This window comes from Tiliqua scincoides, chromosome 4, assembly GCF_035046505.1.
Source record: "Tiliqua scincoides isolate rTilSci1 chromosome 4, rTilSci1.hap2, whole genome shotgun sequence".
Classification (NCBI taxonomy): domain Eukaryota; kingdom Metazoa; phylum Chordata; class Lepidosauria; order Squamata; family Scincidae; genus Tiliqua; species Tiliqua scincoides.
In genome coordinates, this window is record NC_089824.1 from 194705238 (window position 1) to 194731921 (window position 26684).

A 26684-nucleotide genomic window follows, 5' to 3' on the forward strand; every position below is an offset into this window, starting at 1 on the left:
AAGTTTTACAAGAGAATATTATTTCTTTTAGCAACTTATTTCTCAAAGCCCCATTTTTAGAAGCTACTCACTTTAGGCCGTCTTCAAGGAGTCCAACCTACATAAATACTACTATTTGGACTCCCCAGCGGCAACTCTTATAAATCCTTCTCAACAATTGAGAAGCCTTTCCATCCTTTTTCAATTAAGCTTGTTGGAAAGAACAGCAACAAAGGCACCACCTGAAGCTGGTTTTCAGGGAAAGTGACCTGGGTATTCTGCAAACACCTCTTCAGTTACTGTAGCTTCTCCCCTTTCTTTCCGAATCCTCAAACACGCAGGGCTAAAAATATTCATCTTCACACACATGACATGAACTCTTTTCAGGGTTACAAGAATCTTCTGGTTTTCCTTTAAAGCCCTTTAAATTACTTAACCCTTTTTCATTTTTACTTAGTGAATGTTATGTTAGTATTGAATAAAGTACTGAGATAAACACAGTCCTTAGAATCAAGATCTGATCAACTCAGCATTAATAAAGCAGGATTGCTGTAGGTTTTTGCATTATCCCTTGTTCATCCATATCTGATTGCTTGTTCTGGAGAAATGAATGGGTTGCCAACCCTCTAGCATTGGCCTGGAGTGTCCAGGAATCGGCAATGTTCTCCAGGTGACTACTGAAGCCACCTTGGAGATTTTAACAGGGTCTGCTTGAGTTGAGCTGCAAACTATTTGCACATATTAGGGTATGTCCCACTGAACTCAGCAAAGCTTAGTTCTGAGTACATGTTTATTTGCAAGTAAGTTCCACTGAGTTCAATGGTTTAGGATGAAAATTTAAATATAGAATAAATCCATTGAATTTACTGTCAAGTAAAGATGCACAGAATCAGTTTGAAGTATGGGAAGCATCCTAAAAGATGCAAACATGCATCCTTCTGATGTCTGGAAGATAACTATGTGGACCATCCATCCTGGACTCATCCAACTGTGAACCCCATTTATGATGAGGATTGGAAGGCACTTCTCCATTCAGTGTCTTTGTTCATTGACCTGCATAGGATGCAAATCTGGCCCTTCTGTGCTAACTGGAAAATGTTGCCTCGGGTCACCAAAGCAACTTTAAAACAAATCAGGTAGCTATATATGAGATTTCATAAAGAGCAGCAGTGCCACCTTTTGGTATTGATGATGCTTCTAATATAAATGCCTCATCTTGACAATATAAATAGCTAACACACAAGGGACTTGTTTCATAAGTACAGACTGTTTTTACTGTCATTTTAAAAGTTGAGTGTATTAATTGCTCAAATACATCAAACCTATACCCTGCACTACAACATATTTTCCAAAGGCAGTCAGTGGTTAATAGAAAATCATCTGCTTTGGTATTACTCTAACAATTTTACTAAGTCTGAAGGGGCAGTCATTCAATTGTTGCAGCAAAGTAGCTGCTGATGGATCTCTGTGGAGGAGTGTGACGGCATGTGGAGGAGTCAGTTGGCAAGATAACACCTGAGGCTTGGTTTGCAGCTGCCTTCGAAAGCTTGCAAGCACTAGGGGCTGGCAAGCCAGAATAATGACTGCAATATGAAGGGAAACATCTGGACAAATGGAGGGTTCTATGAATCTCTCTGATGGAACAATACCTTTAAAAACCCCATTCAAAAATGGGGTTTATGATTAACCTGCGGATGCAATCTGCCTTGAGTCTATGAGAAAGTTGGTCTATGAATACTGTAATAAACAAATAAGTGTTACCTTGATGGCAGGTGTGTGTGTACATGTGTGTGTATATGTAGCAGAATGCAGCACATGGATGAGAGCCCAATCCTACACAGGTCTACTCGGAAGCAAGTCCCATTATAGTCAATGGTGCTCACTCCCAGGTAGGTGCAGATAGGATTGCAGCCTGAGAGCCCAATCCTAGGCAGGTCTACTCAGAAGCAAGTCCCATAATAGTCAATGGGGCTTACTCCCAGGTAGGTGTGGGTAGGATTGCAGCCTGAGAGCCCAATCCTAGGCAGGTCTACTCAGAAACAAGTCCCATTAGAGTCAAGGGGGCTTACTCCCAGGTAGGTGTGTTACTCCTACAGGTGTTTTACTCCAGGTTACTCCTACCTGGGAGTAAGCCCCCTTGACTATAATGGGACTTGTTTCTGAGTAGACCTACCTAGGATTGGGCTCGAAGAGTCAAGAAAAGATGCCCAGCGCTTGGCTGCAGGCCTCTTATGGGCTGTGGGCCCCTCGCGTTGCTCGGCAACCATCATTCATTGGACAGGATATGTTTGGGCAAATGAAGGCTATAAAGAATTGCCCGCGCGCGCCACTTCTTGCCCGCCCCTCCTTCGTCACCCTCCGTTTCCCTCCGAATCTTTGCGCTTCTCGTCGCCCGCGCGCACCCTCCGCTACGTCACTCCGCCGGAAAAAGTGGCTGGTGGGGCGGAGTTGGCGCGAGATAGGAAAGTGCTTTTGGAGTCCTGGGCGGGCGCGCGCAAGCAGGTCTGCAGTTGCAGCAGCAGTTCAGGCTCTCCGCGCGCTATTCATGGGGGCCTTTTAAGCAGCGTTCTGTTCCCCCTCCCTGGAAAACCTGGCAGTCGCTTCACCCTCTTGGAAGTTTATTTCCAAGAAGTTCATTTTATGCCCTGCTGCTTGAGGCTCTCAATGCAGGAAAAATCATGATGTCTCGCAGGGGTCACTGGTGAGTTGCATGGGGGCAAAGTGTTTTCCTTGCGGGGGGGGGGAATCTTTCCTTCCTCCCCACCCTTTTAGGACCTCCTTTTCTTGCTCCTCTCCCCACCCCCACCCCAGGAGAGCAGCACTTTCCCCCCTTGAGCTGCCTGAAACTGCTCTGGGGGGGGGCAGCATTTTAAGATTTTTTGGGGGGAGACAATCCTTCCTCCCCACCCTTATAGAACCTTGATCCTCTACCCCACCCCCAGGAGAGCAGCACTTTGCCCCATTGATCCACTCCCCCCACTAAAGTGGGTCATGCACGGGGAACTCTGCTCTGCAGGGGGTTGCTTAGGATCTTAGGATTGCTGGGGGAGAGAGAATGCTTCCACCCTATCCTCCTAGAATCTTACTCCTCTCCCCCCCCCCTCAGGAGAGCAGCACTTTTCCCCATTGATCCACTCCCCCACTAAAGTGGGTCATGCATGGGGAACTACCTGAAACTGCTCTGTTGGGGGGGCATTTGAGGATTTCTGGGGGGGAGGGAATCCTTTCTCCCCACCTTTCTAGAATCTTGCTCCTCTCCCCCCCCCAGGAAAGCAGCACTTTTCCCCATTGATCCACCCCCCCCCCCACTAAGGTGGATCTTGCATGGGAAACTGCCTGAAGTTATTCCAATGGCTTATTTGCATGGTGGAAGTGGAAAGGGTCCTCTGGATCAGGATGGGGGTGGGTGGGTAGAAGGCTCTTTAAGGTGCTTAAAATGGCCCGCCTGAAATGTCAGGGCGGGGGAGAGGAACAAAATGCTCCTTTTTGCGCCAAGCAGTGGGAGGAAGGGAGGGAGGAAGCACTGACCTTTTTTTTTCCCAGTCATCAAAGTCCTTTGCTTGAATTGGAAAGTTTTGGGGTGGGGTGGACAACAGCTCCAAGATGAAACTGTTAGAAAGTCATCTTTAGGGAATGGCTCCCATTTCCAGGTTTTGGGGAAGATCTAGGTGTGTCCCCCAAAAAGCACTTGTTAAAAGGCTGCAGTGCAATGAATGGTTCATGTTGCATGCAGGATGGTTACTGTTTCAGATGTAAGCTTCTATTGGGACAGCTGGACTGATGTTCCAGAAGGGGGAATGGACCTGTTCCAAAATCATGGCACTTTTCTTAACGAGAACCCTGTGTTCATCCTGACTGTTGTTCAGGATATTTTAAAGAATGTATAGGCGACCTGAAGACCTGCCTACCAAGAAAACCTTGTTGCTTAACTACAGATCTGTTTGAGACTTCCCCTCACCAAATTCATAAGATTCCTTTTACATAACTATGCAAGGGATCTAGATACTGTACTAGGTTCTTTTTTGCTTGCTGGTGATGCTTTGGTGTACACTTTATTTATTGGTGTGCATTTTACTTATTGAATTGGACTTAAAGCATACATCATCCAAAAGGCTCAGGGCATATGATCACTGTTTTGCCTTGTTTCTGTCCAGCAAATGCTAGAAAAAACATATGTGCACTGGAAGATACACAGGCTGTGAGTCTTCTGATGAAGCAAATGCCAAAATTGAGGAGCTGCCACAGCACTCTCCTTTAAATGCCATTATGGGCTTGATTTGGTGAACCTGATCAGCAGTTTTAAAACTGAAACATAGAAAGCTTTGTAGTGCCCTCTCCAGCTTCTTTTGCCCACTTTCTGGTTTGTTTCTTGTGCCGCCTTTCCATCTAAAGCAGCAATCCTGAGCGCACTTTCTATGGTGTTTGCTTCCTTGAACACTTAGTCGGGAGTAGCCCAACTTACAGTCCGTCAGCAGAAATGTGTACTCATGATCTCTCAATTTAGATGAGTGTTTCTTGAACTATGGGTCGGGACCCACTGAGTGGGTCATGAGCCAATTTCAGGTGAGTCCCCATTCATTTCAGAATTTCATTTTTAATATAGTAGACTTGATGTTCCCGTGGTATGTGACTGCATTTGAGGAAATGTTACAGATCTGTACTTTTAACAAGCTACTATGTATATTCTTTTAACAATGATGGTCAGTGGGATTTACTCCTGGGTAAGTGTGGGTAGGATTGCAGCCTAGGATTGTTACAAATTTTTCTGCTTGATGATGTTACTTCTGGTCATGACATCATTTCTGTTGGGTCCTGACAGATTCTCATTCTAGAAAGTGGGTCCAGGTGCTAAATATGTGAGAACCACTGATCTAGATTAATTGTCCCCTGGTTCACTGTACTTCAATGGTTTCCAAACTGAGCCATGGCTCCCCAGGGAACTGCAGAAACCAGTCAGGGGAACGGTGGAATACTAAAAAAGACCCTACTATTCTATACAATGTATAGGATTCTAGCCCTGGTGGGGAGCTGTGCCCAATGGCCTAGTAGGTCAACGAGGTCACCAGTCAAAAAAGTTGGGGAACCACTGCTTTTGCTGTTTTTCTGAACTTGCCACCAAGGAAGCTGTGCACTGTGTGCCACCCTCTTTTGTGATGCAGGTACAGTGCATGGATTGGTGATTCTGATATGTGTTTGTGGAACATGGTGGCAGTCATTGGAAACTGACCTAAACGACATCTTTGAAACAAAATGGGATGAACTACAAGGCTGGGTTGTACTGTGAGCAAATCGATACTTTCAAAACCCAGTGTTAACAAGCATTTCTCTCTCCTTAAAAACCTTTCTTGTCACAGTGAAGAACAAGATGAATTGCATTGCCAGGATTCAGATGCACTTGAACGACGAGATAACAGGTGCAAAGTCAAGTGGACACGTGAAGAGGTAGGTAATGTACTGATTATATAGAGCAGTGGTCGGCAATCTTTTTATTAAAGGAGGTTTATTTATTAAAAGAGGACTAGAGGTTTGGTGATGATATCATTATGTCACAGCTGATCGTCTGGGTTGCCGAGTTCTCAGAAGCAGCTGCACAGAACTCGCCTTGGAACATGAAGCCCAGTTTGCTTCACACTGGATGGAAAATAGTAGAGCTGCCTGCCTGGGCTTGCTGACTCTGTGAGTTCAGGCTGGTGGCTCTGCTATTAATTAATTAATTAATTCCCTACTCGGCACACAACAAACTGGGCTGGAGGCTTTGCCTTCCAAGCCAAGCTCTCCATGAGCTTCTTTGGATGGCAGGCTGGATCTGGCTGTGAAGTGGTTGTGATAAGCTAAGTAGGCATGAGCCTGGCCTGAAGTTGCACCCCACTATTTGGGGGAATAGTGCATTCTCCAAGTGCTACTTGGAGAGTCCTTTAGAGCAGGAGTCTCCAAACCCTGGCCCTTTGGCCAGATGCGACCCACAGCGAGCCTGTATCTGGCCCGTGGCCAGCCTCTTGTCCCCTGAAAGCCTCTGACCCACTTGACTGAATATGACCAGAGCTGTGCTCTGATTGTGTCTGGAGGGTGTTCTGAGGGCCGGAGAGGCTGAGTGAAGGAGCCCAGTCATTCATTTATTCATTCATCTAAGTTCCATCTCTAATTTTAATTTTATATTTAAATTTTCCCCCGGCCCTCAGCACTGCACCACATATTTCATGCGGCCCTCTGGCCAAAATGTTTGGAGACCCCTGCTTTAGAGGAAGGGTAGGATACAAATGCAGCAAGTAAATAAAATGAGAATGGGAGCTTTGCCTAGGGAACTTTGACTAGTCCTGCTATATTACCTACATTTTCCTACAAATACAATGGAGAATTGCTTTTAAAAGCCAACAACCACTGGTATTCTCTCAGTGCTATATGCAGTACATCAGATGCTAGGAATACACTTACACTCCTTGTTCATACAGTGGGCCATCCTTATCCACAGGCTAAGCATCCATAGATTTGAATATCCGTGGATGCCAAGCACCCAGCTAGAGGGACTCAGAATACTGCCTGGACATGGCCAGAAGTGGCTTCCAGTTGCATCCCAAAGGATGGATGCCCTGTGGATTCTGAGGGCCCACTGTATTTGACCAGAATTGTAGTGGGGGGGGGGGGATGAACACATACACACTTGTGAATGGATCTTTTTGAGGTTCAATCTTGTCAAATCAGCCAAGAAGGTAACAATAGCCTGCAGTCATTGTTACCTTCTTGGCGGTTGTGCCCAGTGTTCTCTATAAGGTGCGCAGCTGAGAACCTCCTTGCCAAGCTCCATGCAGCATGGAGTTTGGCAACGTGGAAAGTTGGCAGTGACATCATTGCCAAAAGTTTGGAGGTGGCATTGCAATATGACACTGCACAATTGTTGGAGGGGTCTGTGCGTGAGCGCCAAACTCTTACAAGGAATGCTGGTTGTAGCATGAGCAGAGGTTTCTGAAGCCACCGCTAAAGCAGCATCCTCCTTTCCCTCATGAGATAGAGCTATCCGATTCTTCCCTGTTTGCCACTATAACAGCACTGCCCAGTATTTTCCTGATGCAGATTTGTGCCAGTAGCAGACTAGCAACACACTCTTTGCGAGACATTGGGATAAGGTGTGAGGGACCGTTGCCCATTGGATGGTACTTCTTTTCTGCAGAACATGGGGAGGACTTGCAGACAATGCACTATAAGATCCTATCTGCTGTTGTTCCTGCTGCATAGTGCAGTGCAAGTCTTAGTTTCTGGATATCAGCCTGATTTGTGAGGATGGTGTAAGAACAACTGGCTCCAGCCTCTTGCCTTCATTTTGGCATGCTAGGATCCATGAATTCACCAAACTTCCAACCTGCTGACTTACCACCTCTTCTTTCTGAAATACTGAATCTGGGTACAAAGGTACTCTTTATGGTTGTGATGTTATATGCAAAAGGCAGACCGTGTTGCTTTTTGCAGGATGAGCTACTGAATTCGCTGGTGACGCAGTTTGGACATGACTGGAAGTTCCTGGCAAGTCACTTTCCCGTAAGTGGAGTTTTTTTTTCAGGAAAGGGAACAGGGGAAGCTGCCTCATACTGTCATACTGTTGGACTAAATGTACCTGTACTGTTTTCTTTGACTGACAGCAGCTCTCCAAGGCAAAGGTCTTTCTCTTTCCCAGCTCTGTCTGAGATCTGTTTAACTGGAGATGCAGGAATCGGATGCCATGGAGTCCTAGGTTTTGTAGGAAGTTGCCTTATTCATCTTTGCTAATTGTAGCAGCACTCTGTAGTTTCAGAAAGGGGCTTTTCTCACACTACCTGAAGACACCAGGGATTCAACTTGGGGCCCTCTGCATGGAAAATGTGTGCTCTGTAACTGAGCAATGGAAGGGGAGACGAAGGTTTTTGTCCTTCATTATTTTGGGGGAGTTCTTGTTTGACTCAGAGAAAAGGCAGAGTTGCAAAAACAAAACAGCTAGCTGAAAATATGGTGGCATTCTCTCTTGTGCTTTTTCTTGTCTATTTTTATGACTGCCCTTGAAGTCTGATGTGCATCTGTCTCAACTTGCTTTCATAGAACCGCACTGAGCAGCAATGTCAGTACCGTTGGCTGAGGGTGCTAAACCCAGTTTTGGTGAAAGGTCCATGGACAAAACATGAAGATCAAAAGGTAACAGTTTTCTCAAGCATTGATGATATATAAGTGAAGAAACTGGAGTAGGAGTAGAGGATGCTGTTTTCTGTTGTGTCCAACCACTTGGCCATCTAGCTCAGAATTGTCAATGCTGACTAGCAATAGCTCTCCAGAATTTTTGTCTGCACTAACTGTAGATTGACCTTGGGACCTTCTGAGTGCAAGGCAGATGCTCATCCACTGAGCTCTGGCCTCTATCCAAATTCCATCCTGTCTGTGTTCATGTGCTCCACCTTTGTTGCTATCGAGTCTAGAGAGGAATTTGCCCTGCAAAGAGCATTGTAGCACCTGAGCATTTGTTTCAGCATAAACTTTTGTGAGCTACCATTCACTTCATTAGCTGCAATGGGCCCCTTGGGAAATAATTGACTTTTGTTCTGCGCTCAGTGTGTGTGATTGGATAGGTTCACAATATTGTTGGGTGAGGGGAGGACATCTCTATTAGGGCACAAAGTAACATGCAGCTTGGTGTCCCCCTTTAGAGTTCATATGTTCATAATAGATTACATGCCTTGTTTCCGAAAAGTCATGCCAAGTGCAAGGCTATGTGGATGGTTGGTTCTTTCTGTAAGAATCCAAGTCTGAGAGGTCATGCTTTCATTCATTCTTCTTTGCTCTGTAAGAGACAGCTAACATGGTTCATAGCATTTTGGACAGTCAGCCTGGTCTGTGTAGTATATTACAGTAGTGGTCTGTTGTTCACTCTGTTCTCCATGGTGCCCTGTTGTCTGCATTTGAAGAGAACAATGTCTGTCTGTACCTGGGCTAGTTTTTTATGAGACTTATGATAGATTTTCATTTTGCATGGCTAAATACAGTGCCTTCCAAACAGTGTGAGTCTAGCTGTAAAAACAATAAGCACAACTTTGACTCTGATAGTTGTTCTCTAAAATCGAGTGGCAGTGACCTCCCTGCATTCCACCATGACAAGTTCCAATTAAAAAGAAAAATGCAATAAAGCAACATTTTGATTGTGGCTTGCAGGTTGGGAAAACCTGACTTACTCCCAAAGAGTCACTGGTTTTAGTTGCCACTGTTCTAATGGAAGCGCTGGTTCAGATGTCAGTTTGATTGCCTGACTTTGCCCATATTAAGCTCTAGGGATCCTTGCTACAGGGTGCGCATGTGTCTGTACGACATTTGCAGAACACTAGCACGAGTCCCATTGCAAAGGCAGGACAATGGGGAACTCAGAACTCTAATCCTAGGTTATAAGCAACATGAGTTGCTTGGTAACTCATGAGTTGCTTGTGCTTTGGTAAACACATCTGCTGGTCCTCACTGACTGTGAAAGACAAAAAAAACCCTTCAGAGAAGTGTGCTCTCTGTAATGGCTGATCTTATTTCTACCACAAGGTAATTGAATTGGTGAAAAAATACGGCACGAAGCAGTGGACGCTTATAGCAAAGCACTTGAAAGGCAGGCTGGGAAAACAGTGTCGGGAGCGCTGGCATAACCACTTGAACCCCGAGGTGAAAAAGTCATCATGGACAGAGGAGGAAGACCGCATCATTTGCAAGGCTCACAAGGTTCTCGGAAACCGATGGGCTGAAATTGCTAAGCTGCTGCCTGGGAGGTAGGTTCTCTACTTTGTTCAAGGGTAGATTTTGGGTGGTTCTGCCGAGCCATTCCAATGAGGGTCAGAACAGGAAGATATCAGGCCACTTCTCCGTTCACAATTAGCATTCTGCATGTGCCCATTGCGTGCACACACTCTTCATTGTCTCTTTTTACAGGACTGACAATGCAGTGAAAAACCACTGGAATTCCACTATTAAAAGGAAGGTGGACACAGGAAGCTTTTTCAATGAAACTAAAGATTCCAAGTCTCTTTATGTGCTGGTGGAGGTGGAAGGCAAGGAAAGCCAACAGGCCCAGGAAGCTGAGAACCAGGTATTGCAAAACGTTTGTCTCCATCCCTCCCCAACCAAGGAAACTAGTTTTTGTATGTTCTTAATTGATGAGCTTTGTTTTTTTCAGCTTTCAGATGAGGAGCGGTCATGATAGTCAGTGTAGTGTTCAGTTTCTTGCCCCATATTTGGCACATGTTGACAGGGCTGCCAACTTCAATGTAATACTTTTGTGTTGTTTTACAAGGCCACTTGGACCTTGTTTTACAAAGCCGCTTGGAAGTAGCCTACCCACTTCTTAATGTTGTTTTTTAAGCAGCAGGCCCAAACTACGGTCTGTGGGCCGGATCTGGCATTAAGAAAAAACCTCCTGGCGTGGCACTTGCCGTTCTGTGCCGCAGCATCTTATCTTTCTATTCGATATCCTCACAAATTCGTTTTGGGCAGCCAAATCCCCCCAGAAATCGGGTGCAGAACCTACTGGGCACTGGGCAGCTAAAGCGGCTGCCTGGTATGAGTTTGTGAAGAGATCAGATGGAAAGATAAGAAGCTGTGACGTGGAATGGTGAGTGCCATGCTAGGAAGGTCTTTTCTCAAAGCAGCAGTACCGTGATATGGGGACCATGGTTTTTGAGGATCAGATTGGAGGAAGAACCATGTGTGTCTCCTTTTGCTCCTTGAAGGAAAGGCAGGATATAAATGTTAATTATAATAATGATTGTCTTTGAAACAGAAATCTATATGCTGCTTTTGTGCTTCAGAAAATGCACGAAGTAATCGCATACATGCAGGGTAGTCATGAAATAGAAAAACATCTTGACTTATCTCTTTGAGGTAGTTTTGGCCAATGCCTTGTGGTTTTAGTCCCTGTCTCTGATCCCTTGATGTTCTTTGACTACAGCCAGCTAAATGAGTTGTGTGCATGTGCATGGTGTTGTCAGCATGTAGTCCTTCAAATCCTCATTTGTCTTGCCCAGCAAACATTTGTAACCAACTGGCCTGCACGTGTTTTGGAAGTAAAAGAGGAGGAAGCCAATGATGAAGAGTCACTCGGCTTGCAAACACTGTCTTCTGAGCCGCTGTCAGAAGGCCTGGCGGAGGAGGATGCCACGGAAACAGCAGACAGCCCGATGCCCGATGATGCTTTGGAGGAAGGCTCCTTTCCGTATGCCTGGGTGGTGGAAGGCAGCAGTTATCTTTCCACCACTGCAGCCCCAGCCATTACAGAAGCCCTGGACATGATTGAATCTGTAAGAAGCAGAGCGTTTGTTTCCATATAAAGGGTGGGGGAAGCAAGTGTAGGCGGGTTGCACTTATCAGGATGAGTAGAAAGCAAGTGCAGCAAAGACGTATATACTGCTTTCTCTTTTTTTCTTTCCCATAATGGGCATGGATTTTGAAGCCTGCTGCAAGAATGAGGGGGTACTGAGGGAGTTGAGTGGTCTTGCAGTACATGTATTTATTTAAGCTGTTTACAGTATATGCTGCTTTTCAGGCAAACCTGGCAGACCAGTTTTCATGAAGGTTATTGGAAACCTCATGTAGCAGCAGCAGAACTACAGGTTCAGCCTTGTTATACACTGATTTTTTTATAGGTGGATTTGACTCAACACGAACGGCCACTGCAAATGAGAAGGAATGTGCTGATCCCTGGAGAATGGGAAAAATGCACCTCTTTAAAATCAGTTTTAAAAACTGAACAGTCCTTTAACAATAGCCTTCTTAATGGGGGGGGGAGCTGGCTGACAATCCATCAGTCCTCTCTCCAGGTGACCCCTCCCTTCCCCCTGAGCAAGTGAAAGAATGGTGATAACTGCATTGGTGAAGGGAGGAGGACTGCTTGATGGATTGTCTTTTTAATGACTCTTATCTTAAATCATAAAGGTCAGCAAGGCTATTTTAAAACGCCTGAGCAAGAGAACTTTGTTTTTTAAATGGATTTGCTTTAGTTTTTTGCTATTCACCTGAGTTCTGGGAACAGAACCCAGGAATGAGGCTCAACCTGTACTTTAAAATGCATCTTTTTATACTGCACTTAATTAGGTCCTTTCCTCTGTTGCTGCGAGGTGGCAGTTGGGAGGCAGGGAAGGTCACCTCTGGTGGGGGCAGGGTGTGCTGGGTAATGGACATCTCACCAGGTGTGTCTGCTTTCCCTGTCCTTCCCTCGGAGCTAGTTGTTGTAATAAAGATATGGCGTGACACTTTTGTGAAAGCTTGTACAAATGTTATAACTGACCAGTTTCATGCTCATGGGTTAATCTTGGGCATATATAAAAATGGAAGTCTGCAGCTTTTTTCTTGCATTGCTGTTGCAATCCTTAGTGCTAAGGAAATGGTAGTTATACCTATATTAGAAGAAAATAAAGGCCTGTATAAAATAGAGGCCTGTATAAAAACCTGTGTTGAAATTGTCCTTTAGCTGAAAGGATCACTTGAGAGGGATAGCCAATAATGTAAGAACCGGGCTGTATCAGGAAGGTCCATTGGGTGTGACCTTCTGTTTTTCCATAGTGGCTAGCTTCTGGAAAACCCACAAGTAGGGCATGAAGGTCATAGCCCATTCCTGCTCTCAGCAACTGGTATTCAGAGAGATACCGCTGCTGTGAACAAGGAGGTACCATATCCTCATTGTGCTTAACAGCCAGTGATCATACTTACCTTCCAAGAATTAGTCTTTCTTTTTAAGCCAGTAAAACTATTGAAGCTGTATACATGAATAAAGATGCTTGAGCCGAGCGTTTGCATTCAGTAACAATTTAATGGCTTGGGGATCTATTAATGTTGGTACCCTGCCACTGCTTCTGCTTCCCTTCCTTTTTATCCTTGTCTCAGCTCATTTCTGAATTCTTCCCATTCCGGCAGGACCCAGATGGCTGGTGTGATCTGACTCAGTTTGACCTGCCGGAGGAGCCGTCCATAAGTGAGGACAACAGCCCAGAGAAGCAACCATCTATCAAGCCCTACTCTTCCTCACAAAATGTGACAGAATACCGTTTGGATGGCCACATAATCTCAGATCTGAGCAAAGGCAGCAAGGGCGAGCTTATTCCCATCTCCCCACGCACAGACATGACCTTTGGAACACCACCTTCTGTACTTAAGCGGCAGAAGAAGAGACGAATTGCCCTCTCGCCAGTCGCAGAGGGTGGCACCAATACTAGCCTCTCTTTTCTGGATTCCTGTAACAGCATGACACCCAAGAGCACCCCCGTTAAGAGCACCCCTGTCAAGACCCTACCATTCTCCCCTTCCCAGGTTTGTAAGTGCAATGCAGCTAGTTGATCGGCACCAAGAACAAGGCAGTAGCTACTTCTGGGCATAAAAACGTCATCTTGTGACGTACAGCCTTGGTATGCTCAAACAATGTCCTGTGTTTATTAATGGCTGGCTACAGTCCACTTGTACTGAGGAACTTCTCATCTGAAATACAGAAATCAAAGGGTACAAGGCAGATACAGAAACTGCCTTTAAAACTCGCTTTTTAATTATGTTTTTACGTCCCAGTGATGGGCTCAGTTGCTTCCATGCCTCACAACTTTTCTTGGAAAACTTAAATATCGTTGCTTCCAAAAAAAATGAAGTTAAGCAGAGAGTACTAGGTGTATCAAGCAGAAATATGAGTACATAAAGTCTTCCCATGTTACATTTTTTTTAAATATGGGAGTGCCTTACAGGAAGCCCTTCCGTGTCTTCAATGTGGCATAGGAAGTTACCATAGGGAGTTTGTTGCATTGACCTGATCAATTTCAAAACTGTTTTAACTAGCTTACTCCTAACCAAAATTGGTTGAACTGTTGGTTGAACTTTCTTCCTGCTTAAAACAGTGATGGTTCTCATTTGTATTCTTTTTATTTGGCAGTTCCTAAATTTCTGGTCCAAGCAAGACACCCTTGACCTTGAGAATCCTTCCTTAACTTCCACACCTGTGTGCAGTCAGAAGGTGATAGTGACCACCCCGTTGCACAGGGACAAGACACCGTTGCTCCAGAAAAATTCAGCGTAAGTTGTCTTTTCCTGTTAGTCTCACATCAGAAAGGACCATCTGGGTTTCATTGTAACATGACTAAGCCTGGCAATTGCTTTGTGAGCACATTATCCTTGAGATGGCAGGTGGACTTTCTGGGGTTAACTAATGCCCAGGTTTGTCAACTTTAGGTGACAGTTTTGTTTTTTTTAAGCTTTACTTGGTCTCCCTTACTACTTAGCCTGTCTATCAAGCATCTCCCCCTTTTTTTTTATCACAGTGAAGCAGTTGTGTTGTGAGGTTTAGAACAAACCAAGAAAGGGAAACCAACTCCTTGTAGAGTGTGTGCGCGCACATGTGAACTGAGTGGTATCTTGGAGCAAAGAAGTTCAAGGTTTTGCCATTTCCATTGTTGGAAAATGGGGAGTGCACAAAAGAGCACTAGTGAATTGATGCTCTGCAGGTTAAATTCAGGGCCCAATCCTATCCAACTTCCCTGTGCCAATGGAGCCATACCAACGGGGCATGCGCTGCATTCTGCATTGGGGAGGCAGTCACAGAGGCCTCAGTGTAAGGGAATGTTTGTTTCCTTAGACAGACATTCCTGGATGATGGTGGAGGGTTCCTCCCCTTTTCTGGTATGGTCTGTTGCTGATCCATGTGGATGGTACTCATATATGCACAGTGATTGCCTTAAGCAAAAATAGCGTTGTCATTTTAGTCAGTTTCAATTGAATCTTACAGTTGACTGAAAATCCAGAACTTTCTCTCGTTCTTTACCATTTGTGCTTTTAGGTTTGTGACTCCTGATCAGAAATATGTAACAGACAACACACCTCATACACCCACCCCTTTCAAGAACGCTCTGGAGAAGTATGGACCAATGAGGCCTTTGGTATGTTCTGCTGACTTGTGGATCTTTCTTGCTTGGGTCTTGTTAGGGTTCTGGAGGGGGCAGTACTCCTAGGTAGCAACACCACTTCCACCAGCCCAAAGAACCAGGTTCTCTAGAGAGATTCCCTAGGCTAAATCTCTCTTCCTTACCACATAAGCTATTTAATGGGTTTTCTTTAATTCCTCTCTTTTACTCCCTATGAGGGAAGAGAGTAATGGTTCCCAGATACCTCAGATGAAAAGGAATAAGAAACACAGAGTTTATTAGGATCCATTAACTATTAAAAACTAACAAAAGGGCTTGTACACAATCCAGATAATGAAGTTGGCTAAAAGTACTACAGTTATAGGAGGCTCTCAAACTTGTAAGACTCCCCCAAGGCAGAACTCTTCTGCGAACTTGCTGAAAAACTGCAAAGAAAAGATAAAACCCTAAGGCAGCCTAACTCTTTTACTGACAAGTCAGAATTAGTTTAGCTTCTCTTATTTACTCACAACACCAGAGTGAGGCTAACTCCCCCTTAGGTTTCATGCACCAGGAAGACACACAAAGTGCCCTTCTCTAAGGGTTTTTATCCTTTCACGAATGAAACCAACTATTCTCACCTGGATCTTTTACACTCAAGGAGCCCCAGCTGCTTTAATACTAATGCAAGAGAAAGTAAAAACCCATATGAAACAAGTTTCATGACAATACCTAAGAAAGATGCTGTGTGTAAGCACAAAGCTAGCAGCGTATTTAGCAGAAATATCCAGGTAAATAACATGTCAACTGGTGTTTGGTGGGAAAAAAAAAACAAAGGTCTCTGGTTTAGGTTTATGTTAATTACTCTCTGTTGGACCAGTATTATTGCTGAGGTTTTTCTCTGATGGCTCTCTGCTTCTCTGAATAATGGTAAAATATTGCATGTAAACAAACAAGACCCCAAACACCATGCAGCTGTTGGTTTTTTTTGAGAACAAAAATCATCAAAAATGCTGATGGTGAAAAAAAAAATCAAAAATGCTGATGGTGACTCCATTTCCTTACATAAGAACATAAGAACAGCCCCACTGGATCAGGCCATAGGCCCATCTAGTCCAGCTTCCTGTATCTCACAGCGGCCCACCAAATGCCCCAGGGAGCACACCAGATAACAAGAGACCTCATCCTGGTGCTCTCCCTTGCATCTGGCATTCTGACATAACCCATTTCTAAAATCAGGAGGTTGCGCATACACATCATGGCTTGTACCCCGTAATGGATTTTTCCTTCAGAAACTTGTCTAATCCCCTTTTAAAGGTGTCTAGGCTAGACGCCAGCACCACATCCTGTGGCAAGGAGTTCCACAGACCGACCACACGCTGAGTAAAGAAATATTTTCTTTTGTCTGTCCTAACCCGCCCAACACTCAATTTTAGTGGATGTCCCCTGGTTCTGGTATTATGTGAGAGTGTAAAGAGCATCTCCCTATCCACTCTGTCCATTCCCTGCATAATTTTGTACGTCTCAATCATGTCCCCCCTCAGGCGTCTCTTTTCTAGGCTGAAGAGGCCCAAACGCCGTAGCCTTTCCTCATAAGGAAGGTGCCCCCGCCCCGTAATCATCTTAGTTGCTCTCTTTTGCACCTTTTCCATTTCCACTATGTCTTTTTTGAGATGCGGCGACCAGAACTGGACACAATACTCCAGGTGTGGCCTTACCATAGATTTGTACAACGGCATTATAATATTAGCCGTTTTGTTCTTAATACCCTTCCTAATGATCCCAAGCATAGAATTGGCCTTCTTTACTGCCGCCGCACATTGGGTCGACACTTTCATCGACCTGTCCACCACCACCCCAAGATCTCTCCCCTGATCTGTCACAGACAGCTCAGAACCCATCAGCCTATATCTAAAGTTTTGATTTTTTGCCCCAATGTGCATGACTTTACACTTACTGACATTGAAGTGCATCTGCCATTTTGCTGCCCATTCTGCCAGTCTGGAGAGATCCTTCTGGAGCTCCTCACAATCACTTCTGGTCTTCACCACTCGGAAACGTTTGGTGTCGTCTGCAAACTTAGCCACTTCACTGCTCAACCCTGTCTCCAGGTCATTTATGAAGAGGTTGAAAAGCACCGGTCCCAGGACAGATCCTTGGGGCACACCGCTTTTCACCTCTCTCCATTGTGAAAATTGCCCATTGACACCCACTCTCTGCTTCCTGGCCTCCAACCAGTTCTCAATCCATGAGAGGACCTGTCCTCTAATTCCCTGACTGTGGAGTTTTTTCAGTAGCCTTTGGTGAGGGACCATGTCAAACGCCTTCTGAAAGTCTAGATATATAATGTCCACGGGTTCTCCCAAATCCACATGCCTATTGACCTTTTCAAAGAATTCTATAAGGTTCGTGAGGCAAGACTTACCCTTACAGAAGCCATGCTGACTCTCCCTCAGCAAGGCCTGTTCATCTATGTGTTTTGAGATCCTATCTTTGATGAGGCATTCCACCATCTTACCCGTGGAATCTTACCCATCTGTCTTTAGGAATCATCTGGTTTTCTTGAACGGCTGCTCATGATATGTCAGCAAAACAGTCAAATGACATGGAGATTTCATCTTGCCGCATTTACCCTTAGTAAGAAAGATGAATATTTGATGTTGTTGCTGTCCCATAGTCTCAAGGCTAAGCTTTTGCAACCCTGAACATCTCTAGGCAAACTCATGTTGTTGTTTTTTTGGCCAGATTTTTTCCCCCAAAGGCAACTATGGGATTTTTGCCTCAGAGGATCTCCTTTTAGCAACAGGGAAGCATGAATAAATTTGCACATGTATTGGTGGAGAGATTATGGGTGGAGAAGTGTGCTGCGTGCTAGGGTATGTGGTCCTGCACAAGTTAGCTGCCAATTCTCTGCTACTAACCACATTGTGTAACGATTCTCTCTCCTCCCCTGTTTTGCTAACCCCAGCCCCAAACACCTAACCTGGAAGAAGATTTGAAAGAGGTCCTACGGAGTGAGGCTGGTATTGAACTGACCATAGAAGACGATGTGAAGCCAGAGAAACAGAAGAGGAAGCAAGGCGTAAGCAGCATCTCTTCTAGCACTCCTGGGATAGATGGGCTTGTGTTTTTAATCATAACCCCTGAAGTGTGGAATGTCAGGCTAGGTGGAAGATTCTTGTCGCTGCAGGAATTTGAAATGCTTGACACTGTCTTTCGATTCCTAAAGCGATCTTTAAAAACTGAGCCTGTCTTACCTTAAATCAGGGCTTTTCAAACTGGGGAGTCATGATGCCCCAGCCTGAGGGCCCTGGCCTCTTTCCCCTTAAGGGGCGGGGCAGCAAGGAAGCAGAGAGGAGGCAGCAGCACAATCCCTAGGATCACACCACTCAGGGGGCTGCAGGGGCTTGGCTGTACTTACCAGAGCCCCCTGCAGCCTCCTGGGAGTGCAGGGAGCCCTGCTTGACCCTCCGCAGGGCTCCCCAAAGCTGTGAAAGCGGAGTGATCGCACCCCGCCTCTGCTAAACCAGAGTGCAGTTGCTCCACTTTCACTTCTAAAGCTTCAGGGAGCCCTGCGGAGGGTTGTGCAGGGCTCCCTGCACCCCCAGGAGGCTGCAGGGGGCTCTGGTAAGTACAGCCAAGCCCCTGCAGCCCCCTGAGTGGCGCAATCCTGGGGATCGTGCTGCTGCATTCTCCCGCCCCTGCTGCCTCCCCCATCCCCGTAAGGACTTACAGCGGCTCAGACTCTCCAAGAGAGTTTGAAAACCGCTGCCTTAAATGAATATGAGTATAAAACTTATTCTGCATTGAATTAATTCTCAGGTGCAGTGACTTCCATGCTTTCTGCCTGGAGACTTTCACTTTGACTCTTTCATCATTGCCTTGTCTTTTGGGGAATCCCTGTGTGTCTGTCATGAAACACCAGGATTTTGCAGAAAATTCTGGGACCAATTTTAGGGCACACACTTGATTCATGTGAGGACAGCGACCAGAGCTGTTGGGCCTCACTGTTGACTTGCTTAAACTGAAAGCACAATCAAGGTCCCAGGGCATTGTCTGAGGGTACATGATACAACACCCTTGCTCAAGCAGAGCAGGTCCAGATCTGATCAGTGCCAGAATGAGAGATTGCCTGCCCCCCCCATTGTGCCTTGAGTTTCTTGATAGAAGAAAGTTGGGATTTAAATAAAATAAATAAAAATAAAATCCTAGATGTTCATTCAAAATTTTCCCTGCAGCTGCACAGGGAAATTGTTGCAGTGGAGGGTAAATTGTGTTTCAGAGAAGTTTGTCTGCTGTTGCTGTTCTCCTCACTGAGTGGACTGATGCATTTCTGAGGAATCCCAGGGTTCCTTGGAAGAGATTTTGAAAACTATCACTCTAGGATTTTGGTTATTGGGGTGTGGGGGGGGGGGATATGCTTTCAGTCCAGCATATACTGATCAGATCCTGGGCAGCAAAAACTTCAGCCACAATAAATCTGTTAGCCTTGTCAGTGCCACAAGCCATAGTATTCTCTTGGTTGTGATGGTCTAACATGGCTTCTCCAGGATTTGCAAAAAGTGTCCTGACAATGAGACTTCTAAAGTCACAAGTATTTAGACTCTCAATTTGATGATCCTATCACCTTTACAATCTTTGCCGTTGTACAAATCGATGGTAAGGCCACACCTGGAGTATTGTGTCCAGTTCTGGTCGCCGCATCTCAAAAAAGACATAGTGGAAATGGAAAAGGTGCAAAAGAGAGCGACTAAGATGATTACGGGGCTGGGGCACCTTCCTTATGAGGAAAGGCTACGGCGTTTGGGCCTCTTCAGCCTAGAAAAGAGACGCTTGAGGGGGGACATGATTGAGACATACAAAATTATGCAGGGGATGGACAGAGTGGATAGGGAGATGCTCTTTACACTCTCACATAATACCAGAACCAGGGGACATCCACTAAAATTGAGTGTTGGGCGGGTTAGGACAGACAAAAGAAAATATTTCTTTACTCAGCGCGTGGTCAGTCTGTGGAACTCCTTGCCACAGGATGTGGTGCTGGCGTCTAGCCTAGACGCCTTTAAAAGGGGATTGGACGAGTTTCTGGAGGAAAAATCCATTATGGGGTACAAGCCATGATGTGTATGCGCAACCTCCTGATTTTAGGAATGGGTTAAGTCAGAATGCCAGATGTAGGGGAGAGCACCAGGACGAGGTCTCTTGTTATCTGGTGTGCTCCCTGGGGCATTTGGTGGGCCGCTGTGAGATACAGGAAGCTGGACTAGATGGGCCTATGGCCTGATCCAGTGGGGCTGTTCTTATGTTCTTATGTTCTTATGTCATAAGTGGCCTTTCCTTGCATAGGGCTTAGTGTTGTAACTTGTTCCAGGTGCTTATTTTTAACCTTTTGTTCTTACAGGGTTGGTTGGATTTGATAAACCTGCACGACCTCCATGGTGCAACGCCCAGTGTGTCGCTGCTTGTACGCTTTAGCAGCAGAGAAAGTGCACGTTGATGACATTCTTTGGGCGCAATCCTAACCAACTTTCCAGCATTGACATAGCTGTGCCAATGTGGCATGCACTGCACTCTGCAGTGGGGAAGCAGTCAAGGGGGCCTCCTCAAGTTAAGGGTATTTTTGTTACCTTACCTTGGGACTGCATTGAGGCTAGGTCAGTGCTGGGAAGTTGGTTAGGATTGCACCCTTAGTGACTTCCTGTGCCTAGCACTGGTTTAGTAGGAGCTGTACTGACACCTCTTGCAAGTGTGTTCTGTAACATTGACACCCTGATGGTTCAACCTGGATGGTAGCTCCTTCCTTTTTACAATAGTAGAAGATGCATCTTGTCGGCTACTGTTTCCCCCCCTCCTGCTCTTGCCGTTCGTTTAGACCCTCTATTGTTAACCTAAATGTTCTGCTTCTTTCTTTCTTTCAGCTACACAGGAGTCCCATTAAGAAGGTCAGGAAATCCCTTGCCTTGGACATCATGGATGAAGACTTAAAGCTTACAGTTTCCACCATGACCAAACCTGTGTGCTTCAAAAGAACTCAGGTGAGCAATGATCAGGTGTCCATATCCACTGCCTCCGCTACCACCACAGGCCTAACCAAATTTGCAGCCCCATCCTGCCAAGTTGCAGCATGTTTCTTTTAAAAAGAGGAGATACTGATCCTATGTCTTGTCTAATTTGATGTGGCGTTCTCATTTTGTTATCGGTGTGGTGATTAGATTGGAAAGAGTCCACAGCTAACTGGGAGAGTGCACATGTTACATATAGGAGGTTCTGGATTCCAGATTGAATCCCTACTATTACTATTAACTGTATTTATATACCACTTTTCAACAAAAAGTTCACATCTAGAAACTTCATTTGAAAAAGTCTCAGGTAGCAAGAGAGACGCTCTGCTGGAGGCTTTCAAAAGTACTGGGCTTGTGGCCCTGCGCTTCGATGGTCTTGATGGCTCTGACATTAAAAGGCAGCTCAGATGTGCATCTGGTTATTCAAATATTCTATAAAATATTGTTGCAACATTCTATTCAATATTATTTAAAGAGTTTCTTTCCAACCTTTAGGCACTGAAGGGTTGATAGGCAACTGGTACAAGAAGGGACCCTTCCCCTGGTCTCTGAAAGCCATCATACCTGCAGCTCTGGATACTAGAAATGTTAATTCCTTGTGATTCCTTGTGGTCACTTTTTGAGACTGTCACTCCTGTGGAGGCATGAACTGTTGAGTAGTGTCTATGTTAAAAAACTTAGTCAGACATTAAAAAAAAATAAAGCAAAAATCTCAAAACAGTCTTTGTACATTCATTCTGGTGGAATAATTTATGATCTATGCTGCTTTTAGTGACTGAGTCATGCAGCTTGCAAATAAAAGGCTTGAGCTGTTGCAGATGAAAGCATGGTAAAAACCTGTTGGACATTGTCTTTCTGCCTGGGTTGATCACAGGAGAGGAAAACTTGCTTATAGTTGCATGGTTCTTGGGGTTTCAGAAGCTGCAGGAAGACTTCAAAATCTGGGCTTCTCCTGAATTATTGATTAGGAGCTAAACAGTTTCATTGCTGAAACTGCACCTATACTAAACTGCTAAACAGCTCCTATGGCTAGAGCTATAATTCATTTAATGATGAGTTGCCTGGTATTGAGTCTTGAGCATTCCATTACATTCAGCCCCATCTAGTGGCTGAATGTATAGCATCTATGTAATGTGATGGAGTTGACTAGCATGTAATACAGTAGGGCAGTACAGGTCCAGCCTTGTTATACTACATGGATTTGACGAAATATGAATGACCGCTGCAAATGAGAAGGAATGTACTGATCCCTGAGGAAGGGGGAAAACGCACCCTTTTAAAATCAGTTTAAAAAACTGAACAGTCCTTTAACAGTAGCCTCCTTAATGAGAGAGAGCAAGGGCAGCTGGCTGACAATCCATCAATCCTTCTCTCTCCAGGCGACCCCTCCCTTCCCCCTGAGCATGTGAAAGAGATCACTTTGCATTAGTGAAGGGAGCGGCTGAGTGAAGTGCTTTAAGCTTGGAGGAAGACTGATGATTGTCTTCTTAATGACTCTTATCTTACATCACAAAGGTCAGCAAGGCTGTTTTTAAATCTCCTGAGCTAGGAAACTTTGTTTTTTAAATGGATTTGCTTTAGTGCATTTTTATCATCCATGTGAGTTCTGGGAATGGAACCCATGCGAATAATGAGGCTCAACCTGTGCTTCTCAAACTGGGGTGTCGCGATGCCCCAGCCTGAGGGCCCTGGACTCTGTCCCCTTAAGGGGTGGGGCCAGGAGGAAGATCGCAAACCAGAGGTGGGGGCGCGATCGCTCCACTTTTGTTTTCTGAAGGTTGGGAAGCCCTGCGGAGGATAGTACAGGGCTCCATGCACCCCCGGAAGGCTGCTGCAGGGACTGGTAAGTGCATGAAAGCCCCTGAGCTCCACTTAGTGACATGATCCTGGAGATTGCATCGCTGCCCCCCCTGCCCCCGCTGCCTTCCCCACTCCACCGCTCACACTTAAAGCAGTTCTCAAGCTCCCTGGGAGTTTGAGAACTGCTGCAGCAGGGGGACTGCGTTGTAAATGCAGTTGGTCATCAAGTGAAAGTCATCATTTAGTCATCAAGTCAGTCATCATTAAGTGATGCACATCTAATTTGTTAGCCCATCAGAGGAAGCGGTTCCCTGAAAAGCTAATTTATTATATGTAGGAGTTGTTAAATATATCCCTTCTGCTACCTGTAGCCTGAAGTGGTCCAAAATTATACTAATATATTTTGTCATTCCATTCTGCATACTCTGTAGAACAGCTTTCAGTTTTCATGTTTATGGGAGCCAGTGTAGTTTGGCAGAAATGTTGTTTGGGCTTGGAGCTGTAGCCTAAAGCCTAGGTCGTTCACGAGCTTACTGGGATGGCCTTGATCCAACTGCTGTGTCTTTGGCCTTTGTTTAACAAGTTATAAAATGAGAATATTGGTGATCCGGTCCACAGTTCCTAAGAGTTTTTGAGATAAGCACATGTGGAATATTACTTTTTCTGGACTTTTTTTTTTTTAAGCCCAAGAGTGATGTAAAACTTACTCTCAGCATCCAAGTTTTTGTAGATGCAGAGTTGCATTTTGAAGGAATGGAAAAAAATGGCAAATAGGGTTGGTGGTCCATCAGGATGGAGAGAGAGGCATGCTGCCCAAGCACCTATCCCACATGATGGCCACAGACTGATCAGAGTATTATCCAGACCGGTCCACTGATAGTGCTTTGCTAACCCTGATCCTGCAATGTACTTGTAAATGTTTCTCTATAGTTGTGACAACTATGAAATTAGAATGGGACAATTGGAAGTTGTGAAATTGGTGGGGGTATCTGCAAGCTTCTGGAATGGATTCTTTGTTAAAGGGCTTGTTTGAGATTCCAGGGCATTACTGCACAGTAACAGCCAGGGATTTTTGTAGTCAACAAGAACATTCGGTGACATAGCTGGTGGATAAGGGTATTGGGCTTATTCTGTTCTCTGCACAGGGGACCACTTTCTCCTGAAAGCATGCACTGGGACTGAAAGATGGAGAGGAGATTGATGATGAAGTCAAGACTTGCTTCTTAATTCTGTCTTTTTAAAGCAGAAGATTTGAAGGGAGAAATCAGCCAAGTGATACCTTTCCTCTTTTCTTTGATTGGTTGCAGTCGGTGAGCTTCCTTTCGCAGTCCCTCAACCTTTCTTTGTCAAGCAGCAGTAATGACAGCAGCCTGCTCAATAGGGGGTTTGTGCATGTAAAGACTGAGAAGACTCCATCTTCCCGAAGGATCCAAAGCAAATGCAGACCACCTGCTCTGGTAGGTTGTGGCAGCTTCCCCGATATGATAATGCTGGAAGGATTTGATGGGCATGCATAGGAACATGTGGACTTGAGAAGCTGCCCATCTAGGACCATTGGCCCATCTAGCTCAGGTTTGCAGAAGTAATTTTGGTTTGATCATTGATGAAGACATAACAATACACTAAAAGAATAAGCTGTAGATCATATGACATTCTTACAAAAGTGCTGGTTTTAAAGTTTGAGTAGGGAGAGGAAGATGAAAAGGGGTAATTATTTGCAGTCTGAATAGATCAAAATTATCACTGTATTTTTACGAGCCAGTGAGATGTACTTTTTCTAAGCTGCTCTGTAAAATGTTTTGTTCTTGGATGAATTCAGGTAGTTGGAAGTGGTCCAGAAGCTGATTTAAAGCTTCCTGTGCTGCGCTTGTAACATCATGGAGGGGTGACAGCCTGTAGCTTCCTGGCCATGAGTTTTGGCCTGGGGCATTTGTCCTCGGGTTCCTTGGACTTCCAGGCAGCTGCAGTGGGATGAGAATTCCGGAGTTAACTATAGATGATCATTTTTTAAAGTAGCTTCTTCATAGCTCCCCATCATGTTTCTAGCAGTTCTGATAGTTTCAATCCCTGATTTCCTTGGACATTACTAATAATAGATAAATGCAGAAAGCTCAGGGGATAGGGTTGCAAACACCAAAAGCCACCTTTTATAAGGTCAGACTACTTGTTCACCTAGCTGAGCATTGTTTCTTCTTGGCAGTGGCTCTCCCATGGTTTCTGGCAGAGAGATCTTTCTATGCACCTGCTCTGAGGCTCTTATAATTAGAGTTGTTGTGCAAAGCACATGCTTTACCATAAAGCTATGGTCCTCCCCCCCCCCAACTTATGCAGCATGCTTAACTGTACTTCACAGCTTCTTGTCTCTTCCCATAATTAGCAGAATCTAAATTTGTCATGCAAAAATGGGCAGGCATTCTTATTCTGAAATTGTTCATACAGGTTCCAAAATTCAGCTTTGGTTAGTAAGAATTTTGGTTTCTATGTTTGTGCAGATTACACACCTATAGAAAGTAATTATTATTAATTAACAGTATTTATATACCGCTTTTCAACTAAAAGTTCACAAAGTGGTTTACAGAGAAAAATCAAATAACTAAATGGCTCTCTGTCCCAAAAGGGCTCACAATCTAAAAAGATGCAAATGAATACCAGCAGACAGCCACTAGAACAGACAGTGCTGGGGTGAGGTGGGCCAGTGAGGTGGGAAAGTAAGAGTTTAGCTTGGAGAAATAGCAGTTTAGGAAAGATACAGTAGTATTGCATCAAATGGTTTGGAAAAAGAGAGACCGGGGGCACTAATTTGTTGCATTCATTCTGGGATTTAGGGGTGATTGGAAACCTAAATTCTGCACTTGGTGCAGAATAGTGCACTAAATTCTGCACTAAATTTGCACTAAATTCTGCCTATGGCCTGATCCAGTGGGGCTGTTCTTATGTTCTTATGTTATCAGGTGTGCTCCTTGGGACATTTGGTGGGCCACTGTGAGATACAGGAAGCTGGACTAGATGGGCCTAGGGCCTGATCCTAGGGGCTGTTCTTATGTTCACTTTCAGTATGGAGTGTTTCACTGAAATCTTGAAAAAGTCATTTTATGATACATCTGCCTTGTGGTGGGTGAGAAATCTGTGCATTCTTTTCGGTTAACAAAAGCTTCTCTACCTGTTTGCCTTGAGGCAATTGTGATTCATCACAGGTGACTAACTCCCAGTCATTGATTATATGTTTAAAGTATTTTTTTTTTCCTTTTCCTTAGATGTCCAGGGCTTGGAAAACAGTAGCATGTGGTGGCTCTAGGGACCAGCAAATCATGCAAGACAAAGCTCGGCAGATTTTGGGTTTGTTGAAACAAAACCACACATCACGGACTTTAATCTTGTCTTGAGGAACTTCATAATGTTTTATAGCTTCTCATTTTTATACAAATATGGAGGGGGAGAAACAAGACATAAGGCAATACATCTTCCACCACCCTCCTTCCTTGTCAGCCCTATCAAAGATGTATTTTTTTGTATTAAACTTTGGAGCAAGAGTGACAATAGAAGAATAAATGTCAAAAGCTAAGCAACAACCCCATATTTTTTGTTTAAAGAACCTGCATTCCTCATCCATCCGTCTTTTCTTCTTCTCTTGCATTTCCTTAAGTTGGAAGTGACAGCTGTATTGTCCTTGTCTCTAGTTGACTTGCAAGATGGACCGAAGAGGTGGATCAACTCTTGGTGACAAGAAAGTTCTAGCCTTTGGATCTCCTTTTTTCTTGTTTGGGGCCTTGTTCGGCAGTTATCTTGAGCTGCCCCCATCCTGTCTGCTCCAGCTGGCTCTCTGACTTTTATCTGATGAAAAGAGACAGTGGACTTGGATAGAAGGAAGACTACCAATTACTTGGGAGTTTCTGCTTATGCTGAATACAATTGAAAAATCTAAACCTGAATGGGGTGGGTTGCACTGTGATAAGGATAGGCATCAGGCCCTTTTCCAGAGCTTTATGGT

The 26684-nt window shown here is 44.8% G+C and overlaps 1 protein-coding gene across 1 annotated transcript; it reads left to right on the forward strand.

The window, feature by feature from the left end:
* Positions 1-2640: 2640 nt before the first annotated feature.
* On the forward strand, positions 2641-26684 carry MYBL2 (MYB proto-oncogene like 2). The gene is made up of 14 exons (XM_066625650.1): positions 2641-2680; positions 5334-5421; positions 7441-7509; positions 8044-8136; positions 9517-9737; positions 9898-10054; positions 10989-11261; positions 12874-13266; positions 13871-14010; positions 14771-14870; positions 17803-17916; positions 20753-20869; positions 24004-24153; positions 25951-26684. Exons 1-14 carry the CDS (start codon positions 2658-2660, stop codon positions 26077-26079), a joined length of 2067 nt encoding a protein of 688 aa, XP_066481747.1. The 5' UTR covers positions 2641-2657; the 3' UTR covers positions 26080-26684.